The 22968-nt window shown below is 46.4% G+C and overlaps 9 protein-coding genes across 16 annotated transcripts in view; 4 read left to right on the top strand and 5 right to left on the bottom strand.

The window, feature by feature from the left end:
• The first annotated feature begins 125 nt into the window (after nt 1-125).
• On the top strand, nt 126-2651 carry LOC120448367 (SUMO-activating enzyme subunit 2). The gene is made up of 4 exons (XM_039630336.2): nt 126-379; nt 440-594; nt 658-945; nt 1017-2651. The coding sequence occupies exons 1-4, from the start codon at nt 236-238 to the stop codon at nt 2545-2547; spliced, it is 2118 nt and encodes a 705-aa protein (XP_039486270.1). The 5' UTR covers nt 126-235; the 3' UTR covers nt 2548-2651.
• A 157-nt stretch (nt 2652-2808) lies between these two features.
• LOC120448371 (39S ribosomal protein L36, mitochondrial) lies at nt 2809-3417 on the top strand. The gene is made up of 2 exons (XM_039630340.1): nt 2809-2882; nt 2940-3417. The coding sequence occupies exon 2, from the start codon at nt 2940-2942 to the stop codon at nt 3324-3326; it is 387 nt and encodes a 128-aa protein (XP_039486274.1). The 5' UTR covers nt 2809-2882; the 3' UTR covers nt 3327-3417.
• On the top strand, nt 3417-4307 carry LOC120448370 (2-aminoethanethiol dioxygenase). The gene has a single exon (XM_039630339.1). It carries the CDS (start codon nt 3536-3538, stop codon nt 4256-4258), a length of 723 nt encoding a protein of 240 aa, XP_039486273.1. The 5' UTR covers nt 3417-3535; the 3' UTR covers nt 4259-4307.
• An 11-nt stretch (nt 4308-4318) lies between these two features.
• Nucleotides 4319-6121, bottom strand: LOC120448368 (lariat debranching enzyme). The gene is made up of 2 exons (XM_039630337.1): nt 5866-6121; nt 4319-5809 (listed from the first exon to the last, which is right to left on the bottom strand). Exons 1-2 carry the CDS (start codon nt 6060-6062, stop codon nt 4414-4416), a joined length of 1593 nt encoding a protein of 530 aa, XP_039486271.1. The 5' UTR covers nt 6063-6121; the 3' UTR covers nt 4319-4413.
• Nucleotides 6122-6369: 248 nt separating this feature from the next.
• LOC120450245 (importin-7) lies at nt 6370-11755 on the bottom strand. The gene is made up of 10 exons (XM_039633132.2): nt 11401-11755; nt 10387-10622; nt 9834-10331; nt 9595-9771; nt 9254-9399; nt 8398-9195; nt 8109-8332; nt 7727-8037; nt 7194-7666; nt 6370-7131 (listed from the first exon to the last, which is right to left on the bottom strand). Exons 1-10 carry the CDS (start codon nt 11488-11490, stop codon nt 6935-6937), a joined length of 3150 nt encoding a protein of 1049 aa, XP_039489066.1. The 5' UTR covers nt 11491-11755; the 3' UTR covers nt 6370-6934.
• Nucleotides 11756-12391: 636 nt separating this feature from the next.
• LOC120450247 (actin-related protein 3) lies at nt 12392-14851 on the top strand. The gene is made up of 6 exons (XM_039633135.2): nt 12392-12621; nt 12712-12892; nt 12955-13269; nt 13462-13998; nt 14064-14147; nt 14211-14851. Exons 1-6 carry the CDS (start codon nt 12578-12580, stop codon nt 14304-14306), a joined length of 1257 nt encoding a protein of 418 aa, XP_039489069.1. The 5' UTR covers nt 12392-12577; the 3' UTR covers nt 14307-14851.
• Nucleotides 14852-14864: 13 nt separating this feature from the next.
• Nucleotides 14865-17993, bottom strand: LOC120450246 (transcription factor 25). Of its 2 annotated transcripts, none has more exons than XM_039633133.2 (6): nt 17581-17992; nt 17120-17496; nt 16187-17053; nt 15798-16124; nt 15512-15744; nt 14865-15238 (listed from the first exon to the last, which is right to left on the bottom strand). In XM_039633133.2, exons 1-6 carry the CDS (start codon nt 17734-17736, stop codon nt 15078-15080), a joined length of 2121 nt encoding a protein of 706 aa, XP_039489067.1. In that variant the 5' UTR covers nt 17737-17992; the 3' UTR covers nt 14865-15077. The 2 variants fall into 2 exon arrangements, with proteins under 2 accessions (XP_039489067.1, XP_039489068.1); XM_039633134.2 differs by having other exon boundaries at nt 15096-15440; nt 17581-17993.
• A 139-nt stretch (nt 17994-18132) lies between these two features.
• LOC120450249 (vesicle-associated membrane protein-associated protein A) lies at nt 18133-19090 on the bottom strand. The gene has a single exon (XM_039633137.2). The coding sequence runs from the start codon at nt 18965-18967 to the stop codon at nt 18278-18280; it is 690 nt and encodes a 229-aa protein (XP_039489071.1). The 5' UTR covers nt 18968-19090; the 3' UTR covers nt 18133-18277.
• A 321-nt stretch (nt 19091-19411) lies between these two features.
• LOC120450242 (NAD(+) hydrolase sarm1) overlaps nt 19412-22968 on the bottom strand; it is a 38041-nt gene continuing 34484 nt past the window's right edge. For 4 of the 7 annotated variants that reach the window (XM_039633123.2, XM_039633125.1, XM_039633126.1 and 1 more), the window contains 3 exons: nt 22679-22896; nt 21380-22313; nt 19412-19616 (listed from right to left, as the gene is read on the bottom strand). In XM_039633123.2, coding sequence (XP_039489057.1) covers nt 19532-19616; nt 21380-22313; nt 22679-22896 — 1237 coding nt within the window. In that variant the 3' untranslated portion in view covers nt 19412-19531. Of the gene's footprint in view, nt 19988-21379; nt 22897-22968 lie in introns of those variants that run through there. The other 3 variants (XM_039633124.2, XM_039633127.2, XM_039633129.2) reach the window with 3 other exon arrangements.

Below are 22968 nucleotides of genomic sequence, written 5' to 3'. Positions count from 1 at the left end.
TATTAAAATAGAAATGCAATAATACTACAAAAGGTCTGTTATATTTATAATTAGCATTTAAGTGATAAGTAACAGTCACCAAAATATTATTTATCTGGCCATCCCTGGTAGGGAAATACCTTCTTACGTTTTCCAACACATGCACCGGCGGCGTCACTTTTTCGGCTTTTGCATATAATCAATTTGCAATTTTGTTGCCAAAAATAAGAAAAAAAGGAAAGCGTAAATACGAAAAATGGCAGCAGCTATCGATGGTGTTTTCCCGGCCACATTGCAGGAGCTGGTGAAGAAGTCCAAGGTGCTGGTCGTGGGCGCCGGCGGAATCGGCTGCGAGGTGCTCAAAAACCTTGTGCTCAGCGGCTTTACAGATATCGAAATTGTAAGTTACTTCGAAAAAGTATTGCACTTTAATGTGTATTAATATATTAACATTACCCAGATTGATCTGGACACCATTGATCTGAGCAACTTGAACCGACAGTTCCTTTTCCATCGCGAGCACGTTGGAAAATCTAAGGCGCGGGTGGCCAGGGAGAGCGCACTGAGTTTCAATCCGGATGCCAAGATAACCGCTTACCATGACAGTGTTACCTCGTAAGTTGGTATAGCTTCGCCTTGGCTTCTTGATATCATAAAACAACAACAACACCTTTTCAGTACTGACTATGGTGTCAACTTCTTTAAGAAGTTCGATTTGGTGCTCAGCGCCTTGGACAACAGGGCCGCTAGGAACCATGTTAATCGCATGTGTCTGAATGCGGATGTACCGCTAATTGAGAGCGGCACCGCCGGCTACAATGGCCAAGTGGAACTGATCAAGCGTGGCCTCACCCAGTGCTACGAGTGCACGCCGAAGGACAAACAGCGAAGCTTTCCTGGCTGCACCATACGCAATACGCCCTCCGAACCGATTCACTGCATTGTCTGGGCCAAACATCTCTTTAAGTGAGTTTTCCTAATACATAGGTTTATTAAACCGATTCAAACTTCAATTTAATATTGTTTTTGATTTACAGTCAACTATTTGGTGAGTCCTTGGAAGATGAGGATATTTCTCCCGATGCTGCTGATCCCGATGCGAAGGAAAAAGACGGCGCCGATGGAGACGGTGAGCCCAAAGACGATGAGAAGGAAAATGAGAAAGGCGAAGAGTCCAAGGAAGAAAAGGAGGCAAAGGAGGATACTGCCAATGGCAACGTTGTGCGGATAAACACCCGCCAGTGGGCTAAGGACTGCAACTACGATGCAGGCAAGCTGTTCAACAAGTTCTTTAACGAGGACATTACCTACTTGTTGCGCATGTCAAACTTGTGGAAGACCCGCAAGGCACCAGTTCCAGTGCAGTGGGATACCCTGCTGCCTGAAGGTTCCTCCGGCGATCAGAAGGATGTGGCGAAGCAGCACCACAAGGTGTGGTCCATCGAGGAGTGCGCTCAGGTCTTTGCCAATTCTTTAAAAGAGTTGAGCGCTACCTTCCTCAAACTGGAAGGCGACGATACTCTGGCTTGGGACAAGGACGATCAGCCGGCCATGGATTTCGTGGCGGCCTGCGCCAACGTGCGATCCCACATCTTCGACATTGAGCGGAAATCAAGGTTCGAGATAAAGTCGATGGCGGGTAACATCATTCCTGCTATTGCCACAACAAATGCGATTACGGCGGGTATTTCCGTGATGCGGGCTTTTAAAGTGCTAGAGGCCAAGTGGGAGCAGTGCAAAGCTGTCTATGCTCGACTTAGACCAAATGCACGAAATCACTTCCTTGTCCCGGATGCCTCTCTGCCAGGTCCCAATCCCAACTGCTATGTATGCGCCAGTGATCCGGCCATTACTCTCAAGATCGATACGAAGCGCATGCATATAAAGGAGCTGCGTGACGAGGTCCTAGTTAAAACACTCAACATGTTGAATCCGGATGTGACTGTGCAGAGCACTGGCTCCATTCTAATATCCTCAGAGGAGGGAGAGACGGAATGCAACGAGGGCAAGCTCCTAAGTGAATTAAACATTGTTGATGGTGTGATTCTCAAGTGCGACGACTTCTTCCAGAACTACGAATTGAGTATTATCATTTCCCACTTTGATGCGGAGCGTGATGAAAACTTGTTTGAAGTCGTGGCCGATGCCTCACAGCTGAAGCCAAAGGATGAGGAGCAGAAGAAGGACACAGTCGAATCCAAGGAGGATGAACAAAAAACGGCTGTGAAGCGTTCGGCCAACGGTGAAGGAGACTCAAAAGACGATGGTCCCTCTACCTCGAAGCGCAGCCGACCCACCGAAGTGGTCGAGGAGGATGACGATGACTGTCTGGTAATCGAGGAAGACGAAGACCAAGCAGACGTTGTTGTCGTGGCCACGGACAAGCTCTCAGTACAGAGTCCGCCAAAGTCGGGCGCTAAGCGCAAGCCAAGTGAAGTAATCGAGGATGAGGATATCACCGAGATTTTGGATTCATCTGATGACGAACCTGCGGGACCAACCAAATGCAAACGTTCCCGCCTGGACGAGTCATCATCGAATCCTGTGGAAGTCATCAGCATCGATTAATCAAAAAAAAAGTCTATTCGAATAAGTTCTCAACTGCGCACTAAAATATGCTCTGGATTCCTTTAATTGCATTCTGATTAAAAAACACATTCTTTTGAATCATATAATATTGAATTGTTTAATGGAGGGGTTATTTTGCACCACTCGATAAGATATAAAAATGTTTTTTAGTTTGCTAAATTAGAAATTAAGTAGGAATATTGCATGAAATAAATTCCTATTAATTTAGTTAATTTTTTAATTCGATACGTTTATAGCGCCAACTAGTGTTGCATAGCAAGTAAAGTCATCGGTTGTAATCGATTTCTTACCAGTTGAAACCAAAACAATAGGAGGTGGTGCGCTTTTCTTATAATTTTCTTTTTAAATATTAATGAAAATGTAAATTTTAGATGTCCCTGGCTAGTAGAATACTGCAACAAGGCTCCCGCTTGTGGAACGGCCTTAGTGCCGCGCGTGGTTTCCACCTTCTCATTCAGCCGGCGGCTCCTGCAAGTGTATCGATGAAAAACACGCAACTTGTGGCCGCCACAACTGGGATCAGTCAGGCGTCGGGACTGCTGACACCTGGCTCCACTTTGGTTCAGCAGGTGGCTGGATTCAAGGTCAAGGGCCGCCTGAAGCGACGCTGCAAGGACTGCTACATCGTGGTGCGCCAGGAGCGCGGTTATGTCATCTGTCCCACACATCCACGCCACAAGCAGATGTCGATGAAGAAGCGCGACTACAAGTCCTGGATCCTGACGCACGCCACACAGTCCAAGGAGCGCGGTTACTAGACCTAATTAGGCATTAATCAAAGCATTTGTTTCAATATGTTATTTAATACAAAAATAATTAAATGAATAAAAACATCCAAGTAGTCCGTGATACGCTTTCCAACACTGGGTCAGCTGATTGTTTATCTTGACTCTGGAAAAGATTTGCAGTCGCTTCTTGCCGTTTGTTACTGTAACTGACCGGAGTTCAGTACACCTGGCCGGGAAAGATGACGACACACTTCAGCAATGTACTGCGGCAGGCATTCAAAACGTTCGACCGGGCAAATCACGCCAGCTTCAATGCGAACTTGCAACACCTGCGTCAATTGACGGATGAGCTGACCTACCGGGATCTGCACCTCCGCGACGAGCTCTTTCGCAACGGGGGAAGCCATCGGGCACCGTGCAGCTACATGCATATCTTCGAGGATGACCGCTTTTCCATGAGCCTGTTCATAGTGCGCGGAGCGAGCACTATTCCCTTGCATGACCACCCCATGATGTTCGGTCTGCTACGCTGCATCTGGGGCCAGCTAAGGGTGGACAGCTTTTCGCAACAGATGGGCCCGGATGAGCCGCTCACCTATGATCCCCATCCGACAGTAGTGAAGGTAAATGCCGAGGAACCCACCTTGGTCACGCCGGCTGGTCCGTGTGCCACATTGACGCCTAGAAAGAGAAATTACCACCAGATTGCCCAAATTGGTAATGACGTAGCCGCATTCTTTGACATTCTTAGTCCGCCATACGACGCGGATATTCCCACATATGGACCGCGACAGTGCCGCTTCTATCGCGCCAAGGCGGATGGCAGCCAGGTGCAGCTGCACTGCATCCCATCACCGGATACGTACTACTGCGATGTTGTGGACACGCCCGAGTCAGTGGTGCAGGCCGCTTTTCAGTGCGCCGACGAGGTCTATGCCGAAAATGCCAGCGGGACACAGTGAGTCGTTATCTCTCTTCCCAGCAGCTAACACCCTCCTATTTATTTGCCCATCATCACCCGTTGGCTGCTCGTATCAGCCAAGTATCTTCTGTGTTATTTAAATAAAATTGCCTTTTTTTGTATAAATCGCTCCGCTCTCACGGAATTTGTTTGGGTTTAATCTTCTTGCGCTTGGTAAATGTCTTGGTTGCGTCGCTTCAGTTTCTTTACATTGGGACTGGCGGGCACTGATGCAGGCTCCTCAACTTGAGGAGCTTCCGTTGCTATAGTGGCATCTTCTGGTTCCTCCTCAGGCAGGTCTATCACGTTTTTATCGGTGGTATCTGCTGCTGCCGATATAGGAGCTGGCAGGGATAAGTTAAGTTTCCTCTTAGTTGGCGTAACCAAAGGTTCAATAACATCTTCTTCTACAGGCCCCAGCTTAGAACTTTCTGTATCCCTATCCTTGAATTCGGTAGCTCCCACCGCAGGCAGTTCCTGTCCATTCGCCAATAAAACTAAACACAGTGGATCGTCTATACCCAGAGTGGCACAGAACGTATTGCTCTGGGGGTTCAGTTGAACCTTTGGTTGACCCACAAACATGTGCTTATAATCAGACTGCTCGGCGGGATCGAAGGCTGGCACTGTGCGCTCAAAGTTCTCGGGGACTTGAAGGTTCTGAAACTTTGCAGTCACACCTTCTAGTTCCTCTTCAGTGGGAGTAAACTTAAATCGCTCTGTGATCTCTCCCGCCTTTTTGCCTGGCAGGTAATAATAATTCTCTTTCACAGAAATCAAGTGATTTGTGCTGTGCAAGATGGCTAGCCACTCTGCGTCGTATTCCAGACGGGGAGCGCCTTCGACAGGATCACTGGGTATCTCTACCACTTGCAGGAAAGCTCGACGGGGCAGGCATTTGTCGAGAGCCAGGAACTTCGTCACGGGAACCGATTTGGATGGTGTAGGAGCAGTCTTCTTTTCATTATCATCGTCCTCATCTTCGCTGCTGCTGCTGGAAGAGCCAGATTCCTCATCTCCCAGTTTCTGGCTCTGATTGTGCGGCACCAAGGCGGCAAACTTGCAATGCAAATGGGCAGCGAACCAATAAGCCGGCTGAACCGCTTTTAGTAATTCCTCCAATGGCTGGCTACCCAGCTTCCCGCTCTCCATGTCTGCCGCAAAAAAGGGTTTCTTGCGGAGCAGTTGCGCCTTGTTTCCGTACTCATAGATCCCGGTGGGCCAGTCGTGTGACAGGAAAATATCCACTCGCCCGGATAATTGCTTCAGCCGGAAGACTTCTAACTGCCGCACATGGTAGACACTGCGGCACGTGGACTCCGTATAGGGAGGGAATTCATGATGACCGCGCAAAAAGTCGTGACCCTTGAAGATTCCACTTATTCCAGCGATCCGAACTCCATTTACATTGACAACGCCGGCATAACCAAGGTAGTAGATATTTGGAGCCACCCAACCGCCGTAAGGGAGCTCCTGCAGGTAATTGGACGCCTCGTGGTTGCCGCCAATAAATATGGTCAGAACTGGCGCCACCAGCTCACCACTGTAGTACCTTCAATAAGAAAGGGATTACCTCCTGATCTGAAAATGTGTAGAAACTCTACTCACTTGTAAAAGGAGCACATATCCAGGTACTTCTTTGGAACAGCCATCGTCTGTAAATCCTCCAGATTCCGGGTGGACTGAAAATCGCCACAGCACAAGAGCAAGTCGATCTTGGTGCCGCCATCCTTTTCGATGCCCGCTATGGTGTCGTATATTCGTTCTAGTTCGCCATGCGCGCATCCTTCCACAGCTACTTTCATGGTTATTCCCGGTAAATAAAATTCGGTTGTAAACAAATGCGGCCTGTTGTCGTATATCGATAGGCATAAACAAATAATTATTTTTATCGCCATTAAGTGTGAGAAAACGTGTTCAGGGAATGGTCGTTCTTATCGATAACTCTAGTTAGTGCGCCCGCCCAGATTAAAATTATAGAAATCCCTGATACTAAACCGTACATGAATTATTCTTTAAAATTAAAAAAGAATAATTTATGAAATCCAACAATACTAAATCTTTATATTCACCGAACAAAAAGATACCCAATTAACAAATAGCTTTGTCCAGTTCAAACGTTAAAAATGTTTTTTTGTTTATTTTTCAAAAATATCGCTTCATTTAGTACAGAATATACGTGTATGTGTGTATAAAGAAAAAGTATGTGAAATGCTCTGCGTTGAATTCTCATTTTTTTTCCCTAGATGCCATCTTTTTTGGAGTTCTACGGGGGCGTGCTGGTGGGCACAATCTCATTTTATGAGACCTTTTCGTCCTCGACGTGTTTGTTTTTCGTTTTGTTTCGTTTACATACAAAGATTTACAATGGACTTTCGACTTAAGTTATCATAATTTAGTTGGCCGCCATGGCCGAGAAATAGGAAATAAAATATAAATCTACAATAAATATAGTGCGGTCTCGACGCCGCTCGACCGATCGATCTGATCAATCGACCGATCGCCGCAGCATACATTGGTACACGGAGTGTACGAAAACCAGGAGAATGCCTTTAAAGCCATCATCAGCATGCCAGATGTATTTTGTTTGATGTTTTTGTTATTTTTGGAAAGAATATGAGAAACAATCAAGTCAGATATTGAACCAAGTCTCTGGTCATCTGGTCAATTCAGTTTCTTAGGAGCCGAACTTAAAGGAAGTGGGCACGGCGGTCTGCGGAAAGGCGAAGCCACCTTGCTTCTCGATCAGCTTCGATTCCTTGGCGGCTTTGCGTTGGTCGGCGGTCACCACCACCTCTTGCAGCGCTTTGGCTTGCTCAGGTGTGAGGTTGGAGGTCAACAGCGCATACCAGGCTTGGTCTTGGGCAGAAAGTGCTGATGGGGTAAATGTAGATTGTTTAGTTTCCTAATGTTGGAGAAATAACAAGAAAACTTACCAGTAATAACTTCCTTAAACGTCCAGTACTCATCGATGGCGCTTTCGTTCTCCTCATCGTCAATGGGCGTGGTAAATGACTCCAGTCCAGTCTCATTTAGATCACCAACAGACTCCTCCGCATCACCGTCCGAGTCAGCATCATCGTCCTTAATTTCGGCTTTCACTTCGAAACCTGACTCATTGCCCTTCGTTTTGGCAAATTCAGCCAATTTATCCAGATAATCGGGCGCCATTTCGTCCATATCATCCTCGTCACTGGACAACGCCTCTTCGCAGTCGTCACCATCCTCCTCCTCCTCTTCTTCCTCTTCCTCCTGAGCACGAGACTCGTAGGCGCGTTTTAGTCCATCGAAAAGCAAAATAAGTGCAGGCACAATCTTTCCAGCCACTTCACTCAGAACCTGGGGCTTTGCTTCGCCCAGAGAGATGAGGGTGCACAGACCCAAGACGCAAAGTTTGCGATCGTGGATGCTATAAAACGAATTAAAAAAATAAGCTATCTAGTTCACGAAGAAGTTTGTGCATTCTTACCCTAGGAAACAGTCCGTGTCGTGGAGCCACTGCTTGATGAAGTGCGCGCTAATAGACTCATTATTTTGCTGGGACATTTTGTCCAAAATGGAAAGCAGCAACTGGGGATTATAGTAGAGTGCCGCGATCACCACTTGCAAGCACATAGTGCGCAGCTCTGAGGACTGAACCTCGCGAGTTAGACGGGAAAGAGCCAGCTCCACGAACATGTGTATCACTGAGTCGATTTGACCCTTGCACTGCAAGATGATCACTTCCATCAGTTTGGCGGCATGGCACTCTGGATCCTCGCCAGGGCTACCAGTAAGCATCTAAAAGAAATAATGTGATAATTGAGAAATCAAGATTCTGACACATTTCATTATTAAGAATAGAAGCTTACCGTTTTGCACATGTCAAGAATGGCCAACAGCCTGTTGGGATTGGAGAGGAAAGCGGGCGTGTCGACTGTCACATAGTTATGCAGAGCAGGCATAATGTCGATGAAGTAGTCGATACCGTCCTTCTTGAACACCTGGTAGATGAGCTCGAGCATCTGCCACATTTCGGGGGAAATGGCCTTGGCTGTCAGGTCGTAGACCAGCGAGAAGGTTTCCTCATAGAAGTCTAAAAAGATGACCAGATATTTACAAACGGTATTAACGATTGGGGGCCACCCACAGCCAACTCACCAGTGATGTTGTGCTGGAAAATGTGTCCGACCACATTAATAACGATCGGGTGCAGGTTGAGCAGGACATCGGGGTGCTCTTCCATCACACTGAGCAGAGTTTCGATGGTGTTAAGCAGGCTCATGGCCGTGATGGCCTTCTCGTCGGATCCCTCCTCAGATTCCAGGACCTGGCTGAAAGTAGTAGCCAGGTGCTGGCAGATCTCGGTGGCCACCGGCAGCAATTGCTCGGTAAAGGTGCACACGATTTTTTGCATAACATTTGTTAGATCTTCGTTCTCCGTCTCTCGAATGATGGTAAGCAGCTCCTTGGTGATCTCCTTGATCTGCGCCTCCACGTATTGCGGCGCTTCGTCCTGGGACGATAGGAACATCTGCAAACCGATGGCTGCCTCTACTTTGACGGGCAGCTCCTTGTCGGTTAGCAAGGCGTTTGTGGTCAGACGCATAATCTCGGCTAGCACTTGGGGATTCTTGATCTGGACGTCACAGAAATAGTGCAGTACCCAGCAGGCACGCGCCCTCATGTGTCCTGCGGGATTTTGGAATTCTGGGAACACGTAGGTGGTCAGCATGGACTCCACTTGGTCGCGGTACAAAGCCTTTTTCAGCAGTACATCGGCAAGCGTTCCAATCATGTGCAGTGCACCATCCTTCTGTTTGTTGTCCGCATTCGGAGATGTAATTATCTGCATAATTGTGGCCATGGCCTTGGGCAAGATGCCCTTGCGCTTCTTGCACATAGAATGCAGCAGGGATTGGGCAGCCGGCACAGGTGTGGCATAATCTTCAAAGATATCTATTTGAAAGCGGTTAGTATTGTAGTTTAATAGATGTGGTTTTATTAGATCACTTACCAAACTTAAGGCGAATGTACTCGTAGGGATCGCTTTCCCAGAGCTCCTGATCGGAGTCAGTAAACGACATGATGGGGAAGATGACATCCTGGATGACAGCCACCATGTGAGGCTTGATAAGCTTCCAGGTGTATGCGTGGCTTACACTGAGAGAAATAAATTGCATTTAATTAAACAATAATTCGCATATAAATTTTAATTGACTAAAAAGCCAGTCAGACTGACTATCAAAGATTAGGTATGACCTACAGGGTAGGTTTTTAGAAAGTACTAAGCTACCTTTAACGAACAACTAATTTCTGAATGTTACAGGAATGTTTATTTAATACTGAGTTACTTACGCATTCTTCAGATAGTTCAGCACATCGGTGAGAACGCGAGGAGAGACGTAGACTCTGTTGCGGTACTGGTCGAGGATCTTGAGGAGCACCTCTAGGACGCCCTGACTGAACGTGGGCAGATACCACTCTGCGAATTTTTGGTACTTTTCACTAACCACATTGCTGGGACTGCCATAACTGAATATATAAATGCAATTTTAGTTAATTAGACTATCAACATAATAAAGCCGTCAACGTACCGCTCGAACATGCGAACCATAATGTGCAGGGCCCACTTCTTGGTCTTCCAGTAGGGGAACTCCGTTCGCTCGTCATCGTCCAGGTGCGAGCTATCGGGCACTGTGCGATCAGCCACCTGACGACAGATCTCCATCCACTGCGAGAAGATCTCCTTAGTAATGAGGTCCAGTGGGAGCGTGTATTGCGTGAGAGCATAATAGATCTTGAGAATCTGCTTTTGCAGCAGCACCGATTGTTCGGACTGCTCTGCCAGCAGTCGCACCATCAGCTGGTAGATCATGGGCAGCAGTAGGTTCATTGCCTCATTTAGTGGCGTCCTCTCCTCGTGCCGCTTGTACTCGTAGGTCTTGACCAGCTGGTACATGGTAACCAGAGCTCCGTTCCAGCCGTTGACATCTTGGTTTTGCAGATAGATGCTGATGTTGTCCACCACCTGTGGCCAGCGGCCAGGGAAATCGCTCTTAATGATGTGGTTTACGCAAACAGACAACTGGATCCTGTGCACAGAAGAAAATTAGCTCCCTTGAGAGGATTTTCGATGATTGTACTCACCTGATCAGCTCGGGGGCGTGCACAATAGCATCTACAATAGCGCCACGAATCATGGCCCTATCCTGTTCGTGTATGGAGAAGGGTATCGGCTCCCCGGGCTTTGCCTCGTGGTCCGACCAGCTGCTGTTGATCAGATTCTTGAGGTAGACAGCTCCGGCCTGGCGCACCGGCTGCTCCACTGTCGTCTGCATGACGATCTGCAGTATTGTGGGCACAAATCCGATGATTTTGTGTATCTGTGATGGGTAATAACGTATAGAAATGAAATAGAATGTATAGATTTGTTTATACAGCTGTTGCTGTGGGTGGGGTTCAATTTGAATTGGTCAAAGAATCGATGGCAGACGCACTTTAAATTCCGTTCACAGAGCTCAATTAATATGGAGAAGCCAAGAACAACTGCTGGCCATAAACGCTGATAAAGTTAATTGGCAAGGGGAGGGTTTGTGGGAGGTGATTGGGAGGGGCATGCAAATCGTTAGATGCTGACTCAGTCGTAATGAGCATGCCTCTACAGTGGGGCCAAATCCATTGGTCAGTGGGGTGGGGTCTAATTAGGCTGGCCGCTTTGATTGCACACATTTAATTCCAAGGAGATTGCGTAAGCTTTACTTAAAGGGCAATCCGGAGATATTTCGAGAGTCGTAATTAATTATTTATTAACAATTCAATTGATTTCTTAAGAACCAAGTAAAGACCGCTGTGAAGCGGTATATAAATATATATCTGGCCATATATAGCATACATATGTGTGTGCCCCATAGATATCGACTTGTTGCCTGTGGGGCAACAACGTAGAAGTCGGGATAATGGTTAACACATAAAGGGCAAACTTTTTGACCGATATCGGTTTACAGTATCCACACCCACACACTTGCACTGTGACAAGAGAAAGAGGGAGCGGAGGAGGTTAAAAGCGAACAATTAAAAAAGCACATGGTTTTCAGTCGATGGCGCCACCTCGAAGACCATTCGAATTCAAGTGGGGGTGTTTATTTTTGGGGCTAAGCTCACCTGGGCCAGTTGATCCTCGGCCGCCTTGCGCTGCTCCGGATTCGGATCAATAGTTGCGCGCAACAGTTCCGTGAGTTTTTGTGCCTCCATTTTTGCTACTTTTGCCTGATTCCACGTTTCGCCGGTCAATCTGCTGCACGTCGTCGTTTGGCGGTCACCTTGTGCCCACTGTGCACCCGCTGCTCTTGCCTTTATGTAGACCTTGGGTTTATGCTAGCCGCACAAGTGGCTCCAATGTGGGGGCCAAATTGCAAATCTCTTTTCCGGAGGAAAAAAACGTGGAAAAGGCTCCACACACGCACACACACACCGCCGAAATTCGCGAGACGAACGAAGCGTAGAAGAAGAGGAAACAGCGCCAGGCAGTGTTGAACAACGCCGCAGTGTATTGCGCCCTACAGGGCTGCAACAAGTACGCCGGTAACAGTGTAGCGGAAAATTCTAGCCATACTATAGCTATTTACAAATAAGCTTTCGGCACTGAAAAACGATCCACAATTCTCAGATAGAGTCGAATTAATGGGAGAAGGAATACACTAGAAATGGGTGGGTAGAATGTGTGTAGGTGAATGTTTGGGGCAGCTGCATAAATATGCTAGCAGACTGCAAGGTCGGGTAAGGATGAGCATGTGGCCTCCAGTACACCAAGAGTGCCCACAGGAGTCAGATAAGATAATGTAATGTCGACAAACTCATAGATGTTGCCGTTTAATTTGTATTTGAATTTGAATGTAAACGTGCAGATTAAAGTGTTGTACAACGTAGACTTCAAGTTTTTGAATTCTATGTTTATTGTTATGACGTGAGCGGGCAGGGTTAGGGGAACCACGGCCCTGGAAAGTGAGCTAGCTTGGGAAGCCCGAAATCTCACGCAAGACCAAGTAGGTCCATAACAAACGGATTTTTTCTTATTTGGTTCCAACACAATTCCCGATTAATTGCCATTCAAGTTGCATTGCCAATCGATGGTTGCAGCCCTGGCAGCTGCTCGTACGTGAACACGCGAATGTGTGTGTGACGAAGAGCAAAGTGACACATAGTTGGAGGTGTGGTTGAAAATATATAGAAATTGGGGCTTATCTGCGGCTGAAACGAACGGAAATTGGTGTCAAAGGCGAGCGAGGATCGCAACTGAAGAGCTTTACCAGGCAGCAAGGCAAAAGGACGAGCAGCGACCATGGCAGGCAGGCTACCGGCATGCGTAATCGATGTGGGCACCGGGTGAGTTTTTAGCTTCGATTGCCCGTGGGGGTCTCCAATTGGACGGAAAGGAGGTCGTCTGACTAACACTCTGTTCGTCTGCACATTCAGCTACTCCAAACTGGGCTTTGCCGGGAATAAGGAGCCCCAGTTCATTATTCCCTCGGCGATTGCCATCAAGGAGTCGGCCCGAGTGGGAGACACCAACACACGTCGCATCACAAAGGGCATCGAAGACCTGGACTTCTTCATTGGCGATGAGGCCTTTGATGCCACCGGCTACTCCATCAAGGTATGCTCTTTTATTTATTGTTGTTAAGCAACCGCATCACATTTATCATCGCAACCCAACAGTACCCGGTGCGTCATGGTCTGGTGGAGGACTGGGATTTGATGGAGCGCTTTCTGGAGCAGTGCGTCTTCAAGTATCTGCGCGCCGAGCCTGAGGATCACTACTTCCTGCTGACTGAGCCGCCGCTAAATACACCCGAAAATCGGGAGTACACGGCGGAGATAATGTTTGAGACGTTCAACGTTCCTGGTCTGTACATCGCCGTCCAGGCGGTGCTTGCCTTGGCTGCCAGTTGGGCCTCTCGGTCTGCCGAGGAGCGCACTCTCACAGGCATCGTGGTGGACAGCGGCGATGGAGTGACGCACGTCATACCCGTGGTAAGTAGCACAGCTCTTATCTTATCAGCAGAGTTGGGTTTGATTTGGATACGGTAAAAACTGTTTGGAAAGTAGAGAATCCAAAACCGAAACAGACGTTGTTTCAATGTTAATTTTTCTGTTCTTACTTATTAAGTTAAAATACCGTATTGGTTACAACCATTTAACATATTAACCTGATTTCATTTCTAGGCCGAGGGCTACGTTATCGGCTCCTGTATCAAGCACATTCCCATTGCGGGCCGTAACATCACCTCGTTCATCCAGAGCTTGCTGCGCGAACGAGAGGTGGGCATTCCGCCGGAACAGAGCCTCGAGACTGCCAAAGCGATCAAGGAGAAGCACTGCTACATCTGTCCCGATATCGCCAAAGAATTTGCCAAGTACGACACGGAGCCGGGCAAGTGGATACGCAACTTTACAGGCGTGAACACGGTTACCAAGGCGCCGTTCAATGTGGACGTGGGCTACGAGCGATTCCTTGGACCCGAGATCTTCTTCCATCCCGAGTTCTCAAACCCCGACTTCACCATTCCACTGTCGGAAATAGTGGACAATGTCATTCAAAACTGCCCAATCGATGTGCGGCGCCCCCTATACAATAACATTGTGTTGAGCGGTGGATCCACGATGTTCAAGGACTTCGGCAGGAGGTTGCAGCGAGATATCAAGCGATCGGTGGACACACGTCTACGGATCAGCGAGAATTTGTCCGAGGGACGCATTAAGGTGGGTGATATCACAGCTGCTTATGAGTCATACTTCTAACGTTGATTATTATGTTTTCGTAACAGCCAAAACCCATTGATGTTCAGGTGATTACGCATCACATGCAGAGGTACGCCGTATGGTTTGGAGGCAGCATGCTGGCCTCAACGGTAAGTTGCAGTAGCTTAAAATCTGAAAAATCTTGTATACCTCAATATTCTTACCGTTTCTAGCCCGAGTTCTATCAGGTGTGTCACACGAAGGCTGCCTACGAGGAGTATGGCCCCAGCATTTGCCGTCACAATCCTGTCTTTGGCACCATGACATAATTGATCCGATCCAATCGGCTTGCAGCAGTTATTTTTGATATAATTTTCCATTTGAAATTTAATTTGTTCTCCAACCGTATATATATATATTGCGTCTCGGTATTCCACGCTAAAGTATTAGTAATTATTCATTTCTATATGTGTTTAGCTAATAACTCTGTGTAAATCAGTTTCGTTCTGTTCATTTTCGTGTGATTTTGTTAGGCTAACTATAAAGCAACAACTCCGATGTCTGCCAGTTTAACCCCTCTACTTAAGGTGCATTATTTCTAGAAGTCGACTTTTATACCATACTCAAACACGATCACACACAGTCACACCGATCTAAACTCTTGGAGAAATCCCAGCTCTATACACAATTAAATACGAAAACGCTCTACTTGTCATAGAAATATTTATAATTGCAATAGCTGCAACAAATACAAAAACTGAATGAACAAAAAAGGAAAAACGAAAAGAAATATTGATGAGAAATCTGTTTGTTATATTGATAAGCGTAATTAAAAAGGCATTAAATAAATCAATAAAACATTCTTTAAGCTCAACACCTTTGCCGCATTTGATCTAAAGCTTGTACTGGAAAATTTTATTCAATGCATAAGTTACATATATGTTTTGTATGTGTTCAAATTGCTCTATGTCTTGTATATATAGTAATTTTGTGACGGTGTCGCTTAGCTGGGAAAATAGCAAAAGGTGGTTTCCAAACAACACGTTACATGCTACAAATCCGAAAAAACATTGTTACGCCTCACGTAATTGACAAGCCGACTAGTCTATGTAGTCACTGGAGCCCTCCTCCTCGTCGTTGCTGCTCGTGGATTGTGCCGCCGCCGTTTCCGGCGAACGCAAATGCTCTGCAATCCGGAAGTTCTGCAGAAAGTCTCGCATCGCGTCCATCATTAGAGTCAATGATTGCTGCAAGCCAGCTTCTGCAATATTTTTGAAGAAGAAGTGTAACTAGGATATCCGACAGCGATTCTTTTGGAATTTCGGGAAAATTTTAATTTAGATGTTTGTCAATTTCAAGAGAAGTTATTAAACGAAAACTAATGTTCAATACAATTTAGGGAAACAAACGAAATGAAGCAAAGCCCAAACATAACCAGCGAATCATATTCTATGATCCATGCTCTGTGACGACACGGAGGCGACAAAATGGTTTAATATCAAGATATTTGTAATAAATAAAATCTTATACGAACCTTCTCCTTCACGAATGGCTCCAGCTACGCCGGCAGCTCCTTGTTCAATGCCCCCTTCAATGTTACCATCGGCTGCAGCTGCTCCTGCACCTGCTGCTGCTGCTCCTCCTCCTTCTTGAGGCTGAGCATTTGCTGCCAGGTTGTTGATGTTAAACGAAGGCAATAGCGATTGAAAAAACATTGATACGGAATTATTCGTGTTCGTTGTGGGGCTGCTGCTTGACGAGGATTTTCTGCAAGTGTTGCGTGTTATAGTTTACTGACTTTGGGAACTTGATTGACCTACCGCTGGTAGCAGTTAACGCTGTTTGGTGGCGGCAGTGGATCGTAGGTCATGATGGCTTGCTTCTCCTTGGACACGAATACCGCCAGTGGAACTTTCTCCTTGTAATCGGAGAGTATGACATGCCGCAGAATGGGCCTTGGTGGCGTTCCACTATACCGCAGTGATCGCTTCTCCTTGTACTCATTGACCAGGGGATCCTTACTCTCAATGCGATCTAACACTATGTTAACGTTGGACTCCAACCAGGGTAGCACTTCGTTCTGACGCCAAACGACTCGTGCACGGCACACATACAGGCACACCAGTTGGTGCAGGGCTGGCGATTGACTGACGAACAAGATAAGGCATTAAATTCCACTAATCATTCAAGGAGATAAGACTCCACTTACTTGCCCGACACATCCGCAAAGAAGTATGATGAGGCCAGCACCCTCTTGTCCGTTTGAACCGACATCTCGTCCAAAAGAGGACGCAGAACACCCGGGAACATTAGCAGGGCGTATTGCAGAGCCTGGTTAGAGCGTTCACAAGCGCCATGGAGCGTGTGCAGGGCCAAGGCATACGAGTAGGCCATGTTGGGCAGCTGATTGAGGTTCCTCGCTGCATTATACTCTTCATAGAACTCCACCAACCATCCAAACTGCTTGCTGCGCAAGGCATAGTAGTCAATGACTAGAATCATGGCAAGGGGATCGGTGTCGGGCTGGAGACTTAGGAGCAGTTTGGAGATCTCGAAGGCAGTGCGGCTGCAAGCACGTTCCTCCAGGTACTGGGCGTGCTTAAACAGCACAATGTAGAAGGAGCGGTTTTCCTGTCTTCGATAGTCCAGTCGGCAGTTGCCAGAAGTCAAACTGAAGTTCATGTGCAGCGACGATTCCAGAAGGAGAAGGGCGCGCTCAAGAAGCTCGGATGCCAAGGCAAAGTCTTCGGTCATCTTACATACTTCGCTGAGTTGGACCAAGGAGTCAACATGATAAGGACAGCGTTTGATAAGTGTGATTAGGAATTCCGAGTCAATGCGCTCCAGAGCAGAAAGGAACATTTGCTGCACTCCTTGATAGTATTGGCTGTGCTCGAAGGCGAACCACTGAACTTCCGCTTCACTACCTGTTATGGATTTGGAAGACACCGATGGAGAGTCGGGGGCGGGCAGCAGCTTCATCGTGATGGTGTTTTTGGTCAGTGCCGGCCACGAATCCTTCGCGGAAACCATGTAGGTGGACTTCAGTGTGGGCTTCTGCCTGCCGCGCTTTGTTCTGAAAGAATGTTTGATTGTAAGAAAATATGCCGAGATATAAAAGGAACATAAGTTGCAAACTTACTCCACTTTTACCACGCGCTTCCCAAAGGTGCGACGCATCTCGTTCTGTGGATTCAGGTGCCGCAGCTCCACGGCCAGCAGTTTCTTGGTGGCGGACGTGCCGGTGGCAGCCGATACCACCTGCTTCGCCGACTGTCTGGGCACCGCATCGTAGACCTTGCCAAGGAGCGGATCCACCTTCTCGAAGTACTTGTCGTGACGCTCGTTATCCTCGCTGCTGATGTGATTCCCACTGGACTTGGCCTTCTTCTTGCGCTTCTTTTTTTTCTTCTTGGCCGCGCTGGCAGTTGCATTGGGCAGGGCAGCAGATGGGTGCTCCGTTTCGTTGTCATCTTCCTTGAACTCACTCTCCGAGAGACTCAAACCCGCTTGATTGAGCTGAAAAAATTTAGGTGGGAACAGAGGATGGTGATTACGTAGTTGAAGAGGTGATGAGCTGGCTATTTTTAAATAGCGGCCTACCAAATCGAACGGATTAAGGTGCGATTTTCGATCGCGTCGCATATCGCTGTCCTCCAGTTCATCATTGTCGCTCAGCTCCTCGCAGTCCTCGTCATCGGGCGGTGGCGCCAGCTTGTCAGCGTCGCCCTGCAGCTTCTTCAGCATTCGCGCAGACATCCTTCAAGTGTCCTTATACCCCTAAGCCGGAATTATATTCAATTTCGTCGCAAAATACGTGTGTATTTCGCTGTTTTTTTTTTCTTCACCACATTCCCATTCGCACGGCTGCAGGGTTGCCGAGCACTGCGGCCACACGCGCTTAACAACACTGGCCAAGACAGGTGGTCACTTCTTGGCGGAAATCGAAAAAGCTATTCAAAATTTTAGCAAGTGCTTTGCACGATTTCTAAATTACACTAGCTTAAACGGCTTACGTTCCGACTTGCCAATGGAAATCGGAATAATTTTGACGTGTAATTCACAGATATGTTAAGTAAATACAGGTTTAAGTTTCAAAATAAAATGAAATTGAAAATATTTAAAGTTGAATTTCAAAAGAATGCATAGAACAAATTAATGGAATGTTTTAGTAGTTTATTGGTAGCATTGTCTCAAAACAAAAGTTAGGCAAGGTAAATTGTTTAATTGACAACTAATTTTCGTACAATTTGGGTGCAATTTACTGGCCTACGTTCTGAAAACTGCCATGATAAAGAATTCACAAATAATTCTTGCCATAAAAGGCGCCTAGCAAAGCACCCAATATAGTGAGAATAATGGCGGCCATGTAGAAGAAATTGATGCGTCCTTGGCGTGGACGACGCATCATCGCTTGGTCAGGATTGGTTCCAATCGTCTGGTCACGCAAATCGTCGATCTGGTCTCTAAGTGCCATACGCTCGTCCTCCAGCATGCTGATTTGCTTGAGCAACTTGGCCATCGGCTCACTGACCTCCAGGGCATCGAAATGGACCTCGCCGTCCTTGTTGTCTGTAGAACCACCCGCCTGACGGAACTCCTCCTCCTTCGAAGGGATCACCTCACATTTGATCTTGGTGTCCCAGATATCCTCCGGCCTCTGCTGCTTCCAGAACTCCAGCATATCGGTTATGTCACCAGTCGCCTCGGCGGCCAGGAGAAGGAACTTGTGACGCTTCTGAATTTGCTCCTGCAGAATTGGCTGCATGAAGATGTCGATGGTGACCTTTTCCTCGGGCCCCAAAACTCCGATGTTGGGACGCACGTAAAAAAGTTTCGGAGTGGTGGTCTTCATCTTGAAGGCCATTCGCTGGGTCTTGCTGGTGTTACTGATGACCAGCTTGCGGTTCACCGAGCGGCTGAATGGACCATTGAAGACGATCCCATCGCTCGGCTCTAGCAAAAGTTTGCTCTCGGTATTGTTAGACATATTGCAGTATTTATACTTTTTTTTTTTGTCAAAAAATCGAAAGCGATTTGAACTGGAACCGATTATGCCCAATATATGAAAAAGAAATGTAGCAAATGAACACGTCTCCTGACAATGACGTAGCGGAAGTGACAAAAAAAGAATGTGATACTTACTTGACTTCCCTTTTCAGGGCTGAGTTAAAATCACAGATTGTTTGATTACCTTTTTTTAGTGTGGACACACTGAACCCTTTTTAAAAGTCTTATGGGCAGCATAACTCTTACACATTGAAACATTTGACTTAATTCGTTAAAAAAATGCCTTAAAACCTAAATTTTAGGCTAATTACAAAAATTATATACAAAAATTAATTACAAAAATTATATACAAACCCTTTTATCACCAATTTTTTAACAATTGCTTTTGCTTTTAAGACCTCTAGATGCTTCGATATCAACATGATTTTTAATGTCAGTTCGTTCGTTTTATTGTGTTTTTATTTGTTTGTTTTTTTAATAATTTACAAAAATTCGATACGTTTGTGTGGCTGAGTGTGTGTCAGGTGGGTGGGTGGTCCATCATTTACCAAAAGATCATGCGCCCGGCATTGGGGGAGGTGGCCTTGGACAGAATGATGCCCGAGAGTTCCTCGTCCTCCATTTCGTTGCTGTTTCAAGATGGAAGGAGCGATGGGTAAGATACAAATTAAAAAATGTTCGGGAGGGGACTCTTTCGGTTTATGCAATTGTATACACGTTTATTGGTATCGCTATTTGCTTTGATTGATTATTTTCTTTTTTTTTGTGTTGCTTGCTTGGTAATAAATAACAATGAATGTTGGTTGTCGAGACGGCGGATGCTGAGTGGGCGTCGTTATTGATCTCACAGGTGCGATGATGGGTTTTTTTCCCGAATGGAAATCGAAGTAGATTTGGTGGGTGGGTGCTTTTGTGGGCGGGTGCAGTACAACAGGCACAACAGGCACAACGATAACAACAGTTACAACGGATTGCGGTTAGCCAATTTCGCATTTATGGTCTACAAAAAAGTCCGGATATAGAGATAGAAAAAGAAAGAGGAAAGAAAATAAAGTGATAAGATATTTACAAATAAAACATTTCGAATTCCATTAGAGGCGGAGGCACAAACACAAATTCAAATGCGTAACGCAATACAAACATAGAACAAAACATATAATTTATAATATCGGTATGCAGACATGCAATTGATGATATAGTATGGACTGATTGACTGATTAAGCAGGGGAGCAGGGCTAAATAGGGCCAATAATACACAGTTCGTTTGAATTAGGTCACATTTTATTTCTGTTTTTTTTCTTTGTATTTCGTATTTTTTTCGGTTTTTGTATTCAACTTTAGGCACTATTTAAATATTAAATATATATTGCAAAAATCAATAAAAATATGCCTTAAGAACTCCTGCGCTAAAAATTAGGTTTGTACAGCATGTTTTGTTGTAAAAATTTTGCATTAAGTAAATTTCGATTATATGTACGTAGTTTAAATATCACTTAAATATTTTCGTTTTAAGCCACACGGATTAATTTAAAATTTAGCAAATTCTAATTTACGTTTTGCGGACGGTTACAAGAACAAGTTGCATTCGCGAGAAATGTACAAATTTTTAAACATATTATTTATAAATAGCATTTTAAATATAGTGTTTTCGTTTTCCAATGTATTTTTGTTTCTTGCAGTGTTTAGAATTAGTTGGTTTCTGTTTTGTGTTTTATAAATTAGGTTTCGTATTTATGCAGTCGTTAATTGTGTTTTTTTTTCCATAAATTAGTTTTCGCAATGTAAATTCGCTTACTTATTTTTCAATAAAAAAATAATTATCAAAATCAACAACTAATCACAAGGCAAATAGAGTTTGAAGATAGAGAAATTGGCGGGGGTGGAGTTCGTATAGTATTTTTTTTTCTTTTTTTTGGGCAACGCAGGCGAGTTTTAGTGGATGCTTAGCGACACGAGTCAACGAGTGGCTAGTAAAAATAGCGAACGAGTACCAACACCAGAGAAAAAGAAGTAGAGCCAGCAAGTGGAGGTAGAGAGGTTGTAGGGGTCCCCAGGGGATGGATGAATGCATGATTGGATGAGATTCTTTTTAAATGGCACAAATGCAGCGAGTGGCGAGAAACGGGTTAACAGGCACTTAGTGGGCGAGTGGCGAGTAACTAAGAGCATCTTTTCACGATCTGATTTCTTTCGAAGTAAACAACTCAAAAGCTATTATCCTAAGCGATATCATATTAGGCAGTTAAATTTACATGGAACAACTGCTGCGTGAAATCAGTTCGTGAAATGATGGATTATAGTGATATGGAGCAGATAGCGAGTGACGAGCGACAAGTGAGGAGACATCAAGTCCCGGTCCTTCTCGTCTCTCCGCCTCCTCGTTATGGCTTACTTTTTTATCAGCGAGCGGACCTTCTTCATCGTTCGATTAAATATCGTCTTGTTGTTTCCTCCGGCACTAAAGTTGGAGCCCAGAGACGAGTTGGAGGTCTTGTTGCTGGTCAAGCTGGCTCCCCGATGCACCGAGGCCGATGCCCTCTGTTGATTGCCATGTCGCAGACATTCATCCGGCTGATCCTCCCGCTCGCTCTCCGTCGCACTCACACCCTCGGGACTCTGGCGTTCCCTCACCCGTTCCTTGGCGGGTTGTGGTGGTCTTTCGGGCGTGGGGGATTTCGAGGAGGAGCTGGTGTCCCTTCGTTGGGGTTGCGGGGTCATTGGAATGGCCAGGTTTTGCATACTCTGCGTTTCATTTGCGAGGTCGCTACTCGGCGGTAGCAGCTCTGCCAAAGTCTGTTTGCTGAGAATATGGTCCAGACTTCGGGACTTTCTATGCTGCTGGACATTTCCCGGTGGAGTTAAAGTATGCTTATCACGCCGGGTCACCGATTCACTGAGCGGCGCTTCCGTCACCTCTTCTTCGGGTTGCAGTGTGCTGGTGGAACTGGCGTTGGTTAGAGCTGTACTTCCCGCCGTCACCTTGGCCGCAGCGGCTGCTATTCTCTGCTCAGGAGTTGAGCCCGCCTGATCTAGAAGCCCATCCACACTGTGCGATCGATAGCCACTGCCCATGCCGGAACCAGATCCATGTCCCAATCCAGCGGCGGAACTTCTCCGCGGAGGCAGATACGCCAACGGCATCATATTCTGCATGGACGCGGAACCCGCTCCGGTTTTGTGGAGCAGGGCTGCCTGCTGGGTGCGATAGGGGGTGAGGATCTGGGAGCGTTTCGAGGGCGCACGGGAATAGCCACTCAGCTGCGAGGTGCTGCCCCTTTGGCGGGCCGGTGAGGGGGATTGGCGGTACCTATTTGCCTGGTGATTAGCTGCGCGTGAGACGGCGTTTCAAGCGATTTTGAGTGTGTGGCAATCAGAATTAAATCAATTATTAATTGGTAAGAGTAAAGAGTAATGGGTAAGTGGAGTTGTAATGGGTTGCTTGAGTAGTTGAGTTGTGAGAGAGTAGTGGGTAGTGTATGGGGTAGAAAGTGAGAGAGAGAGTTGTACTAGAGAGTGTGACTTGAGGATCTCTGCTTAAGCCTAAAACATATTCGAGTTGGCTAGCTCTGTAAATCGTTAGCTTAACTGGGCTCACTCTACGCTGGAGCCGCTGGGGGACTCTGGTTAGAGCTTGAGCTTGAATTTGAGTTGGGAGTAGAAGTAGTAGTAGATGTAGTACTCGTTGGCCCACCTTGTCCGCTGCCATTGGCCGTCACCATCAGGCCATCCACCACACTGCCCGTAACGCCGCCACCACCTCCTCCTCCAGTTCCTGCTCCTGATCCTCCGCCTGCGCCTCCGCTCTGGTAGTCGGAGTCGTTGCTGTGCATTCTTTGGTATGAGACCGAACCGGGGGTGCCGGGCACCATCGCCGCAATGCGATCGATATTCTTTTCGCCGCGCAAAAATCTGCCGCATCAGAAGAATGGGAATCGTTTAAGTGTTTTAGTTTTGAAGTTTTCTGGGTTATTCAGGCTTAAG

Source organism: Drosophila santomea, chromosome 3L (assembly GCF_016746245.2).
Source record: "Drosophila santomea strain STO CAGO 1482 chromosome 3L, Prin_Dsan_1.1, whole genome shotgun sequence".
Classification (NCBI taxonomy): Eukaryota; Metazoa; Arthropoda; class Insecta; order Diptera; family Drosophilidae; genus Drosophila; species Drosophila santomea.
This window is presented reverse-complemented; position numbering and strand designations above follow the sequence as displayed.

Coding starts and splice junctions, on each gene's coding strand:
- LOC120450246 (XM_039633133.2), bottom strand. CDS start 17,736: ATGTCTGCGCGAATGCTGAAGAAGCTGCAGGGCGACGCTGACAAGCTG. Junction 17,054..17,119: donor AAGCGCGTGGTAAAAGTGGA/GTAAGTTTGCAA, acceptor ACATTCTTTCAG/AACAAAGCGCGGCAGGCAGA. Junction 15,745..15,797: donor AGCGTTAACTGCTACCAGCG/GTAGGTCAATCA, acceptor CAACACTTGCAG/AAAATCCTCGTCAAGCAGCA.
- LOC120450245 (XM_039633132.2), bottom strand. CDS start 11,490: ATGGAGGCACAAAAACTCACGGAACTGTTGCGCGCAACTATTGATCCG. Junction 10,623..11,400: donor CCGAGGATCAACTGGCCCAG/GTGAGCTTAGCC, acceptor TACCCATCACAG/ATACACAAAATCATCGGATT. Junction 8,038..8,108: donor TTCTTGACATGTGCAAAACG/GTAAGCTTCTAT, acceptor TATTTCTTTTAG/ATGCTTACTGGTAGCCCTGG.
- LOC120448371 (XM_039630340.1), top strand. CDS start 2,940: ATGTCCCTGGCTAGTAGAATACTGCAACAAGGCTCCCGCTTGTGGAAC.
- LOC120448367 (XM_039630336.2), top strand. CDS start 236: ATGGCAGCAGCTATCGATGGTGTTTTCCCGGCCACATTGCAGGAGCTG. Junction 380..439: donor GCTTTACAGATATCGAAATT/GTAAGTTACTTC, acceptor AACATTACCCAG/ATTGATCTGGACACCATTGA. Junction 595..657: donor TACCATGACAGTGTTACCTC/GTAAGTTGGTAT, acceptor ACACCTTTTCAG/TACTGACTATGGTGTCAACT.
- LOC120448370 (XM_039630339.1), top strand. CDS start 3,536: ATGACGACACACTTCAGCAATGTACTGCGGCAGGCATTCAAAACGTTC.
- LOC120448368 (XM_039630337.1), bottom strand. CDS start 6,062: ATGAAAGTAGCTGTGGAAGGATGCGCGCATGGCGAACTAGAACGAATA. Junction 5,810..5,865: donor GATATGTGCTCCTTTTACAA/GTGAGTAGAGTT, acceptor TTCTTATTGAAG/GTACTACAGTGGTGAGCTGG.
- LOC120450249 (XM_039633137.2), bottom strand. CDS start 18,967: ATGTCTAACAATACCGAGAGCAAACTTTTGCTAGAGCCGAGCGATGGG.
- LOC120450247 (XM_039633135.2), top strand. CDS start 12,578: ATGGCAGGCAGGCTACCGGCATGCGTAATCGATGTGGGCACCGG. Junction 12,622..12,711: donor GTAATCGATGTGGGCACCGG/GTGAGTTTTTAG, acceptor CTGCACATTCAG/CTACTCCAAACTGGGCTTTG. Junction 13,270..13,461: donor TGACGCACGTCATACCCGTG/GTAAGTAGCACA, acceptor TTTCATTTCTAG/GCCGAGGGCTACGTTATCGG.